Source organism: Phoenix dactylifera, chromosome 10, assembly GCF_009389715.1.
Source record: "Phoenix dactylifera cultivar Barhee BC4 chromosome 10, palm_55x_up_171113_PBpolish2nd_filt_p, whole genome shotgun sequence".
Lineage (NCBI taxonomy): Eukaryota > Viridiplantae > Streptophyta > Magnoliopsida > Arecales > Arecaceae > Phoenix > Phoenix dactylifera.
In genome coordinates, this window is record NC_052401.1 from 2,536,104 (window position 1) to 2,549,429 (window position 13,326).

The 13,326-nt window shown below is 34.8% G+C and overlaps 1 protein-coding gene across 1 annotated transcript; it reads left to right on the forward strand.

The window, feature by feature from the left end:
- Positions 1-1,421: 1,421 nt before the first annotated feature.
- LOC120112126 (1,4-alpha-glucan-branching enzyme 1, chloroplastic/amyloplastic-like) lies at positions 1,422-11,723 on the forward strand. Its single transcript, XM_039130769.1, has 7 exons — positions 1,422-1,782; positions 2,554-2,711; positions 4,463-4,716; positions 6,263-6,361; positions 7,455-7,497; positions 10,871-10,930; positions 11,541-11,723. Exons 1-7 carry the CDS (start codon positions 1,647-1,649, stop codon positions 11,706-11,708), a joined length of 918 nt encoding a protein of 305 aa, XP_038986697.1. The 5' UTR covers positions 1,422-1,646; the 3' UTR covers positions 11,709-11,723.
- Positions 11,724-13,326: the final 1,603 nt, after the last annotated feature.

The following is a 13,326-nucleotide window of genomic DNA, read 5'->3' on the forward strand; positions in this document are numbered from 1 at the left end:
TGTGATTGGGAAATTGATGCAGAAGGGGATGAGGTAAGAGCCAGAGTAGCCTATGTTTGATTTCCTTTTTACTGTTTTGTTGGAATTAGTTTTTAGTTTCCTATGGTTTTCAGAGTGGATCTTCCAGTGCGGAATTTGATATATAATTATGCATTTAGTATGATACAGAATGTAATCAAGAGACGGACCATGCTTGCATGACCAATATTAAATACTCTTTAGAAGAGAGAGAATCAGATTTTAATTTTAAGACGCGCTCGAGGCGGTTGACAGTTTGGTTTTCTACTTCCCTTGTTCGCTGACAGGGTAAATAAACCGGGACGGCACAAAAGTTGCCCGGCTTCATGGAACTGATTTCTCTATCACGGCTTAACTCACTTCTGGCTCCAAATCTCAGCCATCACATCGTCTTTTGTTCTTTGCGCTGTAATGATTTTGGATGGTTGTTTCGATCAAATATGCACCGTCAAAAATTCGTAAGAATTGACGGTCCTCTGCAGCTTACACGTCGCTGTCTTTAAAAGCATGGACGGCCAGCTTGCAAAGTTGTCAGGTTGGCACGTGATCGATGGGGAATGGTTCTGGGACACGGTGGCTGAGTTGGCCCACTAGCATGGCTACAGTGTTCAGCGATAGCTGCTCAGATTTTCTTTGTCTTTTTTTGTCTCTCTGAAAAGCAACGTCCCTTTTGGTTTGTATAGACTTAAATCCATTTTTGGATTGCCAGCTTGTGCTTAAAATGACTGGTAAATGATGAGGAGGTGAAATCACAGGAGCATATTCTTTGAGAAATTTAAAGAATGTATTTAGCTTATGGATGTATTTAGCAACAAATTTATTCACTTCCCGCTATCCCATGTCTAATCCCTTATTTTCTTTTGCATATTATATGACTGTCTGCATGACATCTTAAAGAAAAAAAAAATCAAAAATACTGATTCTCCGATAAAATAATTTATAGAAAAGTTCCAATTTCAGATGATCATAGGAAGGAACAAGAAGCAAAACCAGATGCTTTAGTTTCTCTTTATGAACAAGTCGGTGAACACGGATAGAAATAGGCCGGATCATATCTATCAATTTATTAGTGAGTTATTTTCACATGTTCAATATCGGCAAGCATTTTATTGCATATATTATTGTATAAAGATATATATGTAAATATTAATTTTAGAAGAGTGTTTATGTACATAAAAAATTTATAAAAAAAATCTGACCAAAATTTTGAGGTGAATCGTATGACTTCAACTTGACCGATGAACATGGGATCCTTTTATCCGAGAAATTTCAGGTATCCATTTGTGGGCGAAAACGTAGAGTACATAGATCACTGTTATCACTAACTGTTCTGTTCAGCACTCATACCCAGTCTGGTCTGGCTTTTAGTATAAAAGCAAACCGCCTTTCTGCTCCTCCAACTCCCCTGCCCACACGTGGCAGCCGCGCAGTGAATCATTCAAAGGAAAGAGAGCGAGAAGGCGCTCTCCTTGGGATCCGTCACTCCATTCTCACCCCGCCCTCCACCTCTCGCTCTCAAACCCCACTCTCTTAGATCCAGAGCAAGAACCAGAACTCCCATTTCCTACTCCTTCCCTTCTCCTTCCGTATAACCCTAGAGTTAGCTTCCTGTTCTTGGTTCTTGATCGATGGCCTTCGCGTTCGCGGGGATTCGCTTCTCCGCCGTGCAAGCTCCGGGGCTGTCACGTCGGTCTGGGATTCATGGAGATCGCCAGAACGGTGGGAATCACTCACTCCTATTCTTGAAGAAGGGTTCTTTCCCGCGTAAGCTATCTGTATACTTTCACTCACTCACTCCTTTCGGAGCTTGTTTGTTGTTCTGTTTTCGACTCTGTTCTGTTGGAGTTTCTTGGGTAGTACTTTGATGTTTCTATTTGGTAATATGAGGTAAGCGTGTGCTTGTTCTGCTTCTCGGATGATCAAACTTTTGCTGCTAACTGTTTCTTGTACTCTGTTTCGGTTCTTCTCCTCTTCTTTCAATTTTCTCGTCTTTGTATGCTCTGCCTTGTGATTTGTGTTCATTTTCTTGGATCTTGTACATTATACTGATCTTTTTTTTGTTCGTTTATAGGGTGTTGATCACACCTTTTTTTTTGTGGTTTTGGGGGGACACAGTTTGTGAAGGAGATAACGATATATGTATTATGTGCTACTGCTATTTTAGATTTAAGTTTTCTTCGTGTGTATTGTTAAATTTCATACATTAAAAGTGGAAGATAAAATGGTAATGGGAAAAAAGTAGCATGCGATCTTAACGAGAACTAAAGGCAAAGATTTATAGAACCATCCCTAGAATATAGGGATGAGGCTGTGTTTTGGTTATGGAATCAACTTCAGATGAAAGATGACATTTTAGTGAAGGTGATGCATTATTTGTAGAAGTGCGATGACATTTTAGTGAAGACGATACACTATCCATAGAAGTGTTTTAAGTGTTGTAGAAGTAATTTGCTTTGGTATGTTCTCTCGTTTGTGTTCTTCCTTTAAATCATTTGTATTCCTGTTAGTGTAATGCTTCCTATATTTCTTTTTCAGGGAACATGCTTGGTGGAAATTCTTCTTATGAACCTGATTCTGCATCTATGACTGTTTTTGCATCTGGAAAGGTGTTGATTCCAGGCGGTGAAAGTGATGGTTTCTCATCTTCTGCAGATTCAACTGGGAACCCTGAAGTAGCTCCTGATGACGTGCAGGTGCATTCTAGGATAGGCAACATCCTTTTATTTTATGTCTACATGGTCTTGCAATGTTGTTCGCTGTGATATCTAGCTCAATGACCAAAAAATGGAAGAGGAAGCGATGCTTTTATTTAAGGATATAATGTTTGTGAATCTGCTGAGTCCATATAATTTTCTTGATTGTTTTTGCCAAATATTTGCTTTCATATGGAGTATGGCCTTTTTAGGCCTCATTTGGTTTTAGTCTTAACCCAAAATTATATTAAAATCTTAACACCTCCTTCCTCCCACAAGAAAAAAACCCTTTCCTCCTCCTCTTGCTCCCTTTTTTTTGATATCAAATTGAAAGGATAAGGAAGTAAAATGATACGACCTGTTTTTGCTCCAGTTCTTAATCAAGCATATAGACTTTTATTCAAGGTTCGCCGAACCAGTACCGGAACTCGAACCGGTCGGCGGCCGGTACGGGTCGGTACCATACTGTGTGTCGGTATGGGTAGGGCATGCTGGTTCCGTATTAGCACACCCATTTTTTTTGGAGTTTTCAAAAAATTTTAATTGATAATCACTCTTTTTGAACTTTTTCAATAATTTTAAGTCTAATTTGATTTTTTTAATGCCTTTTTTGATTTTTTGATATTTTTTTGATATTTCTATGATCCCGGTTTAACATAAATGATGCATCTTATTGTTTTAAAATGATACAAATCATAAAATGATTAATGAGATATTGCATTCTACAAGAAGGAACATAAAATATACTCAAATCAAATAGTGACGTAAAAATTATAAAATAATTTAGGCCTAGGCCACTGTGTGCATGATCACATCAAAACTTGAATGAATGAACGCCAAATTTTTATGAAGAGTAGCTTGCATGTCCTTAAATACGTTTCTGATTTTACATTTTTTTAATTTCTATTTATTTTATATTTTTTATTTTCTAATTCAAAAATATATTTTTAATTTTTAAAAATTATATATAATCTAAAAATTAAAAATTTTTCTGTCATCGTGTAGATCGTCTATAGATCTACAAAATATAATAAAATCAAGTTTAAATCAAAAATTTTGGCATGATTTTTTTTATTTTGCAATTTTTGAGCTATTTTTTCAATCTGCTCCTCCAAAAAATGAGGGCATGAGATAGGGAGAGGAAGAACACCTTAATTAGGCTTGGATTTTTCTTCTGAACTACTGAATTGATTTATTTTTGAATTGTTGGGAAGGGGAGGGGCGGAAACCTTGCCGCCGCTTTCAATCGTTGTTGGGAAGGCCTTCTCGGGCCTTTCCAACAACAAATAATGCCTCAAACGAGTCAAAAGAGGGGGGCTGGTTCGCACCGAGTTTGAACGGAACTGGCCCGTTCGCACTAGTTTTGGCCGGTTTGTACCCTTTGCGGCTAGTTCGGGACCGATTTTGGCCGGTTTTGGACCGAACCAGCCGGAACCCGAAAAAAATAGCGAACCGACCTGGTTTTGCACCGGGTCGGCTCGGCACTGCCCGAACGGGCGGTTCTGCCCAGTTCGGCAAACCATGCTTCTACTCCATATGTCTAGGTTGCCAAAGCAGGTTTTGCTCACTGTATTTATAGGCAAGCTGATTCAGATTTTCCTTTTCTTCTTAATATTTTGATATCACTTATCCTTTTTCCTTCAAAACTCTTTAAAAATCTTTCCCTTTCAAACTTCTATACCTTTTCATGTGAGTCTGCTTCCTCACAATGCCCTTTTTCATGACTGATCTGCATGTGATTATTTTGGTAGGTGTTACAAGAATCAAGAGGTCTACCCATTGAAGATGAGGATAAGGTAGCAGCTAGGCAGACAACGACGTCTTCAGAAGCTATGGATGATGAAATCATGAATCAAGGTGTTAAACAGTCTTTACATTCTCGAGCCAATCAGACCATTGAAAAAGTTGAGGAGAAACCAAGATTTATTCCTCCACCTGGTACTGGACAAAGAATTTATGAAATTGACTCATCTTTGGAAGGTCATCGTGCACATCTTGATTATCGGTAGGCTGCTCTTTGCTATATGTTTTACAAGATGTTTTGTTCCATTGTGGGGATGTGAATTTGGTAATTTCTGAAATAATGTTAAAATATAAAACAATTAATGAAGAACTGTTAATTGGCATGTATGGTGAATCATGAGAGCCTTAAAACATCAATATCAACATAGCAGAAAAGACATCTATTCTGCACATATATTTCGGTTCATCACTTCAGTATCTAACTCCTCTTCTAAAGTTGATGCAGAGTCCAAATAACAAACTTAGACAGTTTCAACCATGGTATGTTGTACCGGTCCAAACCAGACAGTACAGGGCATACCGTACTTTACCGGTTCGGTACCAGTACTTAATATGGGCGGCGTACCAACATTCAATATACCAAAAAAGTTTTGTACCATACCATACCGATACTGTGCTAGTGTAGCACCGGTACGGGATCCGGTACCGAGGCAGCCATGGTCTACCGTACTGGTCGGTACGTACCGGTCCGGCCCTAGACCGGCACCGGATCTACGTGAAATCCGGTACTGGGTTTTTTTGGGAGAGCCGACCAGTATGTGGTCCGTATCGGTTGGTACCGGCCGATACCGCTTGGTACCGGTATTGTTGGCCGGTTCGCACCGGAACGTCAATTTTTTTTCAAAACAACCACAGCGCTGCGCCGTACCGGGCCGGTACGGTATCGGTACTGGCCCGTACGGATCGGATCAGACCGGTACTGTATCGGTCCTGCTGGCCACCGGTACGCCGACTGGTACCGATACGGCGGACCTTGGAGGCAGCGAACCTTGGTTTCAACTAAATATAGAATCTTTCAAGTCATATGTTTTTGACTAAAACAGCGGGCCTTAGAAACCTGTTACTGGGCCACTCAGATTGGGGCTTATATGGATCAAAATTTTTGAAAGGAGCGAAGGTGTTGTTTGTGTTAAAAAAAAAAAGAAACCGAGGTGTTTTCCTGCATTTCCAGCAAATCTGATGATTTTGACTGAGCCTGCTGCTGTGTAATGGTCTTCATTATAGAAAAAGGTGGAAGTTAGTATAACGTGAAAGACTAAGTAATGAAAAAAACTTTAAAAACACTATACTTTCACATTCATGAATTAAGGTTCAAAGTAATATGTCCGAAGATGTAGAACACTTCAATTGGTTGTGTGCACATCAAATGCATAAAGAGAAACATACACGTGGTAGAAGCAATTTACAAAACTCAGTATAAAGCCAGAAGCATATGGCCATGAATATTCATATGATTATAGTTGATATTATGGTTTTTTTTTTTTTCATGTATATGGTTTATGAAAGCTTGAATCTGATGAATTACCTGCATCATGTTATGAGTCAGATTTACACTTAAAATTTGGTTCTGTGTTTTCGTTAGCTAACATGTGTTAGATGGTGTTGATTTGTAAAATCATCTATTTTTTTTTAAAAAAAAATATTTATATTTTAAAAGCTTCATCCCTTCTCTTCTTTCTTATCCAACATGCTGCTAACAATGAATTTGTAATTTGGGACTCTATTACATTTTATTTCTTCAACTATAGATATAGCCAGTACAAGAAAAGCCGTGAACTGATTGATCGGTATGAAGGTGGCTTGGATGCATTCTCTCGTGGCTACGAAAAATTTGGCTTTATCCGCAGGTAAATTTCTATCCTTTCTCTGCAAAGCCAAGGATCTCTTTCCTTCTGAAATTACTTCTTGTCTTCAAAGCTCTTGCATTCCACTTAATGCAGCAGTTCCAATCTTCACATCTTTTAATATGTTGTGCTATATGAATTAGTCAAAGCGATCACTTATGTTGCAAAGTAGTTCGTGGATGAGAATATAATTAGGTTCCCCTGAAACATATAGGAATATGAATAGATTATTTATTTCTCCATTTTCTTTCCATAACCACCTTCTTATTGCATTTGAGCCATCATGGGCACCTCCTCTTCAGCTATTAAAATTTTCACGTTAGATTTACGAACATATAAATAATTTGGCCATTTTGTTGCGAATTTCTCCTTCCAGGAGGAAATTCTGAAAATCATCATAAAGACACATTTAATTGATTAAAAATCTTCTTTCAGCTGGTTCTTTTTGTTCTTGATTCAGCTAAAAAATATTAATATTTTTGTCTGGATATGTTATGCAAGAAGTATAAAACCATACATGCATATATCCTTTTTTTTTGGTTAAAAATTGTGCATTCAATCTCCTACTTATTTTTATGTATCTGTAATAGAATTCAATAGTAACAAGTAGGTAAGAGAAATAGTGGAGAAGTCAAAATCATTGTGCTTACGTGTGCTTGAGGTGTAGGTGCAAAAGCATGTGCATGTACATTCATAAGTGCTAGTTTGTCATGTTAACTTTATTCTGAAATAGAATGATGATGGTGCAAAATGTAATGAAAGTAAAAAATAATCTCCAGAGAGGAACTTCTAAAGGAACTTATTTCTGACTCTGTTGCATCCTTTTTGCTTCACTCATTACATTGTTATGCAGATATTTTTTTGTTGTTTGTTGGTTCTTATTTTTATGTTTTATGTACACTATTATGACATTAGTAATTTTTTTCCTTGAGATGAATATCAAGTTAGTAAATTAAGCATTATTGTTCTTATTCTTTTTTCTGCCAGTAATTGTTTCCAGGATCAGAACAATGGTAGTCTTACTGAAAATACAGAAATGATTGTTTCTACTGATTCGATCACTCTAATTCTTTTATTTTCTCACTTTTTTTATCAGTGCTGATGGTATTACTTACCGTGAGTGGGCCCCTGGAGCAAAGGTTTGTTCTTTTCGTAATTTTCATCTGTATCTAACTTCTAAATTTTGCTACTTGCGTCCATAATACAATGATATGGATAAATGTGACATATGACTTTGCTGGTTTAGTCAATATATTCAAAGTTTTACATCTCATTACTGGGTCTCGTATTGGAAACTCACCAGTGAGATATGACATGGCATGGTAGGGTATGCCCCTGTGGCGATACATAGTAAGGGTGCTAGGTCGGAACAACACCTATAGCATGTCTCAGTATATTGAGATCCTGTAATACTGGTTCCCTGTTGCTACTATATGGTTCAGCCGGTGCATAAAACTTTGAATCCATTTATACATGGTCATGTTTGGTTGTCAAGAATGGAAATTAGGCATGGTTTTCCCATTCCCAGGAAATCCATTCCTAGCAATGATCAGGATTAGTCAGTTTGATTCTTGTGTTGGTAAAGTCCAGGTAAATCTAAAGCCAGATACCATATAATATTATATATTTATTGATATATAAATATTATTATAATAATATTAATAAATGACAATATTAATATTATAATATTGATAGTAATGTAATATTAATATTATAATATTAATAGTAATGTAATATTAACATTCTAAATATTATTATATGAATATTATATATTATAATGATAATGATTCTCTAAGTATTATAATATAATATATTCTGCATAAAATTACATAATCTACAATTATATAAATATAAAGTTGTAGTAATATAATATTCTAAGTAATATCATATTGATATTTTAACAATAGACTCTTCTATCGTAATTATTTAATTAGTATCAGTATAACATGATGTCATAATATTAGTAAATAGCAATACTAATATAATTACGATGATAGTAAAAAAAATATTGTAGGGTGGATCTCAAAAGATATGAAAGATCTCCCTCCAAGCCATATCTATGACTTTCATCAAATACAATTTTCCACACTATATATATGTACGAGATTGAGTATGGAATTCTGTTTACTCACTTTAAATTGAGTATCTGTCTCTCTTTTTCTTGCTAGGATTAGAAATCCTGTATTTTACATATCCATAAACTGAAGTCCTTAGATTCCGAAAATAGTGAAATATAAAAAGAAGTGCTTCGAATCGTTGCTATTTGACTCGGGCTTGTTTTGAAAAAGTCCGAGGTTAGAGAAAAGATGGGAAATCTGTCTTTTCAGAGTTATCGTCCCAATAAAAGAAATATTCTTGTGATAGGTCCTGTTCCCGGTCAGAAATATAGTGAAATTGCCTTTCCCATTCTTTCCCTTGACCCTGCAACAAATAAAGACGTTCACTTCTTAAAATATCCCATATATGTAGGTGGGAACAGAGGAAGGGGTCAGATTTATCCTGATGGGAGCAAGAGTAACAATACAATCTTATTACTATGCATTACAAATGCATCATCATTATGCTTCAATCAGGTTATTCTATTCCACCTCTTATAGGAAAAAGAACTTAAAGCAAAATATTTAATAACACGGTGATACATTTATATAAAATATCTACCCCGAGCACACTCAATGGAGTTGTCGATAGTCAAGTAAAATCCAGTCCATGAAATAATTTGATTTATGGACAGCATTGTTGTGATAAAGGTTGTAATGCCAGATGAATCATTACTGCTAGGCACAAGTTTATCATAAAAATAAAAAATAATTCTTTTTTCTCATTGAAAAATTGATTATCCATTTTTTTGGCAATAAAATAACCACTTATTACTACTAATCCATGTCGCTCTCACTTTATTCCATACCCATATGGAATTTTAGTATGTCATTTGTGTTTCTGTTACAACACAATGAATAGAATGTTCTTATCAAACTAGTAAGAATATGTATGCCGCACACCTTGTTGGGATTGGAGTTCAATTAGTTGGAGCACCGCTCTGTCAAGGTGGAAGTTGCGGATTGAGCCCTGTTAGTCCCGAACTAGTATGTTCGAATAATATAATAACACAGTATATTATCAAACATAATATCAATATTATGAGTATAGTTATACTTTAATCTTATAACAAGGTATTAATCTTCTCCTATAATAATATATTGGAATATGTAATAATATTATAATTAATAATACATTATCAAACTTAATATTAATATTATGAATAATATTATGAATATAGTAATATTAATATTAACCCTATAACATTGTATTAAACTTCTCCTATAATAATATAATTAATCTACTAATATAAATTCTTCATTATAGTGTAACAATATTAATAATGACATTATCACTATATATTAATCTTCTATCATAATATTGAATAATTAAGTTTGTTATATAAGCATATTATTATACTATATTAACAAGATAATATTAATAATGATATTCATATTATTTTTATGAGTAAAATTAATGAAGATAGAATTAATATAACAAATAATTCGGTAATACAATGTAATATTACAATAAATGTAATTTTTTTAAAAATTTCATAATAATTTCAAAATATAATAATAATATAATATATATTATTAGTATGATAGTAATATTGATAATAATATACAAAATATAATATATTACCAATACAATATAATATAAAATATTAACATTAATAATATAAAAAACTATATAAGGGCAAAAAATAAACTATATAATAGTGTGAATATGTGATTTAAAATATTGTATATAACATATTATATTATCCAAATAATAAGAAATTATTATAATATATTTTAATAAATAGTAGTATATAAATTCTTTAGTTGTCCAGGCACATACTTAGGACTAGGAAAATGTCCCTGGGGTATGAATTTACCCTCTATTTAGGGGAATCCAAGACCCGTGTAGATCAGCATTCATTTCCAAATGAGTTACCAAACATGGAAATAGGCTGGATCGATGTCTAATGCCCATATCCACCCTCCCAATTCCTGTCAACCAAACATGGCTAATGTGTGCATGGGCATGTAGTTCTATTTTTAAGATTTTATGTTCTCCTGAGATTAGCGAGTAATATGATGACATTAAGGGGGGCTTTCTATGGGAATGCAGTTAATGATGTTAATGAAGTTTTGCATACCTTGTCTCATTTTTGGCTCCCTTCTCTCCTTCTCAATGCCCATCCTATTTCTAAATTGTCCTTTTCGATACCATGCTCTTTCGCTGTGGCACCCAAACAAATTAAGGTCACCTGGTTGACAAATTGGTTTGCTCTGAATTCTGAACTGCTTGCAAGATTCATTATATTTTTAATACGGTTATAGTGCATGCTGCTAATCATGAACATTGCTTCTTACAAGTTAATTCCTTTTCCAATACCTAGCTAAGAAGCAATACTTTCCATTTTTAGATTGTCATACATTTTCTGTATGCCTTAGCTTAAAAAACAACTTACTGATTTTTTGTTTTCAGTCAGCAGCACTGATAGGAGACTTCAACAATTGGAACCCCAATGCTGATGTCATGAATCAGGTATGTCACTTCATCTCAGATAACTCTTCACCTTTACGGGCACAATTTTTTTGCTATTTTCTGTAGATTAGTTTATGATAATCTGAAATTTAAACTCAGTCCTTTTTTGCGACAATTTTTTCTGTTTAAAGCTAATTTTTGTCATTACTGAGAATCTCATCCTAGAGTATGGAAGGAAGCCTGAAATACACTACAATTCACTGTGTGTTTGATTATTGAAGCCATTATCATGTTATCCCCAATAATCAGCCTGAAAGTAGTAAGCACTACTACCTGGCAATTGTGTAAAGAGGTTATGCAATTACATAACATTATCCATTAATTATAGGTCATTATCCATAGATGTACTAGTGACTAACAAGCTTTGCTTGTGAGGTTCTAAAGTGGTCTATTTATGCATTCCTTCGATTAAAAGGAGATTTTACAGTAGATTTCTTCTATGATATTCTTACTTGTTAACTTCTGTTATACATACTAACATTTTTCTTGTGCATAAAACATGTTTGCACAATCTGGAAATTTATTATACTGCATAAAACTTCAATTTTATTAGCAGATTGCTGGACCACTTGATTTCATGTGTGCTGACATTTGATTAATTATTTTTCAGAATGAGTTTGGTGTGTGGGAGATTTTTCTGCCGAATAATGCAGATGGCTCACCTCCTATACCCCATGGCTCAAGTGTCAAGGTATGTTTTCTTCTTGGACATTCGGTGAACTATTGGTTGAATGTTCTCTTTGATGTTCTAAATCCTTATTTTACTTGTTTGCTGTAATTACTGCATAAGATATAGCAGTGCTTTTTTCCTGTTATTTTAGAATATCTAAAATCATGTCATGTGTTGTTGTTGCATTTACTGTTCACTAAGGCTCCGTTTGGGAGAGCTTTTGGAGGGCTAAAAAGCACTTTCTGGCCCTCCAAAAAGCACCTTTGGATGAAAAAGGGTGTTTGGTAAAAATTTTGGAAAGCTGTTTTAGCTTTTTCAGAAAGCTAAAAACAACTTGTTGGGAGAAGCTTCATTTTGAAGCTATCCGAAAAAGCTGTTTTGAGCTTTGTCGAAAAGCTATTTTTTTGACCAAAATACCCCCATTTAAAAGTTTCTTTTTCCTCCCAAAACCCTCCATCATGCCGTCTCTTCCTCTCTCACCCATCCCCCTCCTCCCTTTCTATCTTCTTCCTCCTAATGCTGTTGCCCCTGTTTCTTTTTTTTCTTTTTTTTGTTTTGTTTGGGAGGCAGCCTGTGGCTGCCCACGATGGCAGCCACCACGCCGGCCGCCACCCATGGCTGGCAACCCTCTGCAGGTCGTCGTGATGCCACCCGTGGCGTGTGGCTGGCCCAGTGGAGCGGCCGGGCTCGGCCATGGGGTGGCCGGGCCTTCGCCAGCCGCGGGACTGGGGAGGCGAGCCGCAGCGAAGCTTCCATGGCAGCCAGCCACGTCCGCCGCCTCCCGAGCCCCCTCCCGGGCCGCCGCGGCCCGGCCCCTTCCGGCATTGCTGGCCTTCCGGGAGGAGAATAAAGGAGAAGAAGGGGAGAGAGGAAGGAGAAGAAGAGAAGAAAAAAGAAAAGAAAAAGAAAATAAAAAAAGAAGAAAAGGAAGAAAAAAAGAGGAGAAAACAAAGAAAAAGAAAAGAAAATAAATAAATAAATAAATGCATAAATAAATATGTATATAAATGAACGAATAAATAAATAAATAAATAAGATAATAAATAAATATATTTCAATGAAATAAACTAATAAATAAATAACTAAATAAATTAAATAAATAATGAGTGAGTGGCAAGTAATTTGATCTAAATAAATAAATAAATAAAATAAATATTAGTAATTATTTTACTAATTTTATCATCTAGCTAGAAAATTTGTTAGAGAGATAAATGGTCATAAGAAGGTAAAAAATTTATTTACACTAATAATTATAATATTTTATATATTTATTATTGTATTATACTATAAATATAATATTATATTACATTATATCATAATACATTGATATGTTATGTTAAATAATTTAATATTATATTAAATTATCCTATAGTATATAATGTTATAGCACTATATTATAATAATATTATATTACATTACATTAATATTATACTATATTATATTATGTATTAATATATATTATATTTTATTATGCTCTATTGTATAATACTAGTAATGTCCTTTATGGTCATTTTGTCACACAAAAGTACTTGCTCAGTTTGTTTACCAAACACATGTTAAAGTGTGGCAACACTTTAGAAATGTGGTTACCAAACAGTAAACAGTTTTTTTTATAAAAGCTCTACTTTAGAAAGCTCTACTTCCAACAACTCTACTTCCAAAAGCTCCCCCAAACATGACCTAATTCTATGAGTGCAATGTATCTAATAAAATATGCTGATTACCA

What these genes read in the sequence shown, in the direction of transcription:
- LOC120112126 (XM_039130769.1), top strand. Translation starts at nt 1,647, where the DNA reads ATGGCCTTCGCGTTCGCGGGGATTCGCTTCTCCGCCGTGCAAGCTCCG. An exon ending in TAGCTCCTGATGACGTGCAG is followed by an intron (nt 2,712 to 4,462) that starts GTGCATTCTAGG and finishes TTATTTTGGTAG; the next exon opens with GTGTTACAAGAATCAAGAGG. An exon ending in ATGCTGATGTCATGAATCAG is followed by an intron (nt 10,931 to 11,540) that starts GTATGTCACTTC and finishes ATTATTTTTCAG; the next exon opens with AATGAGTTTGGTGTGTGGGA.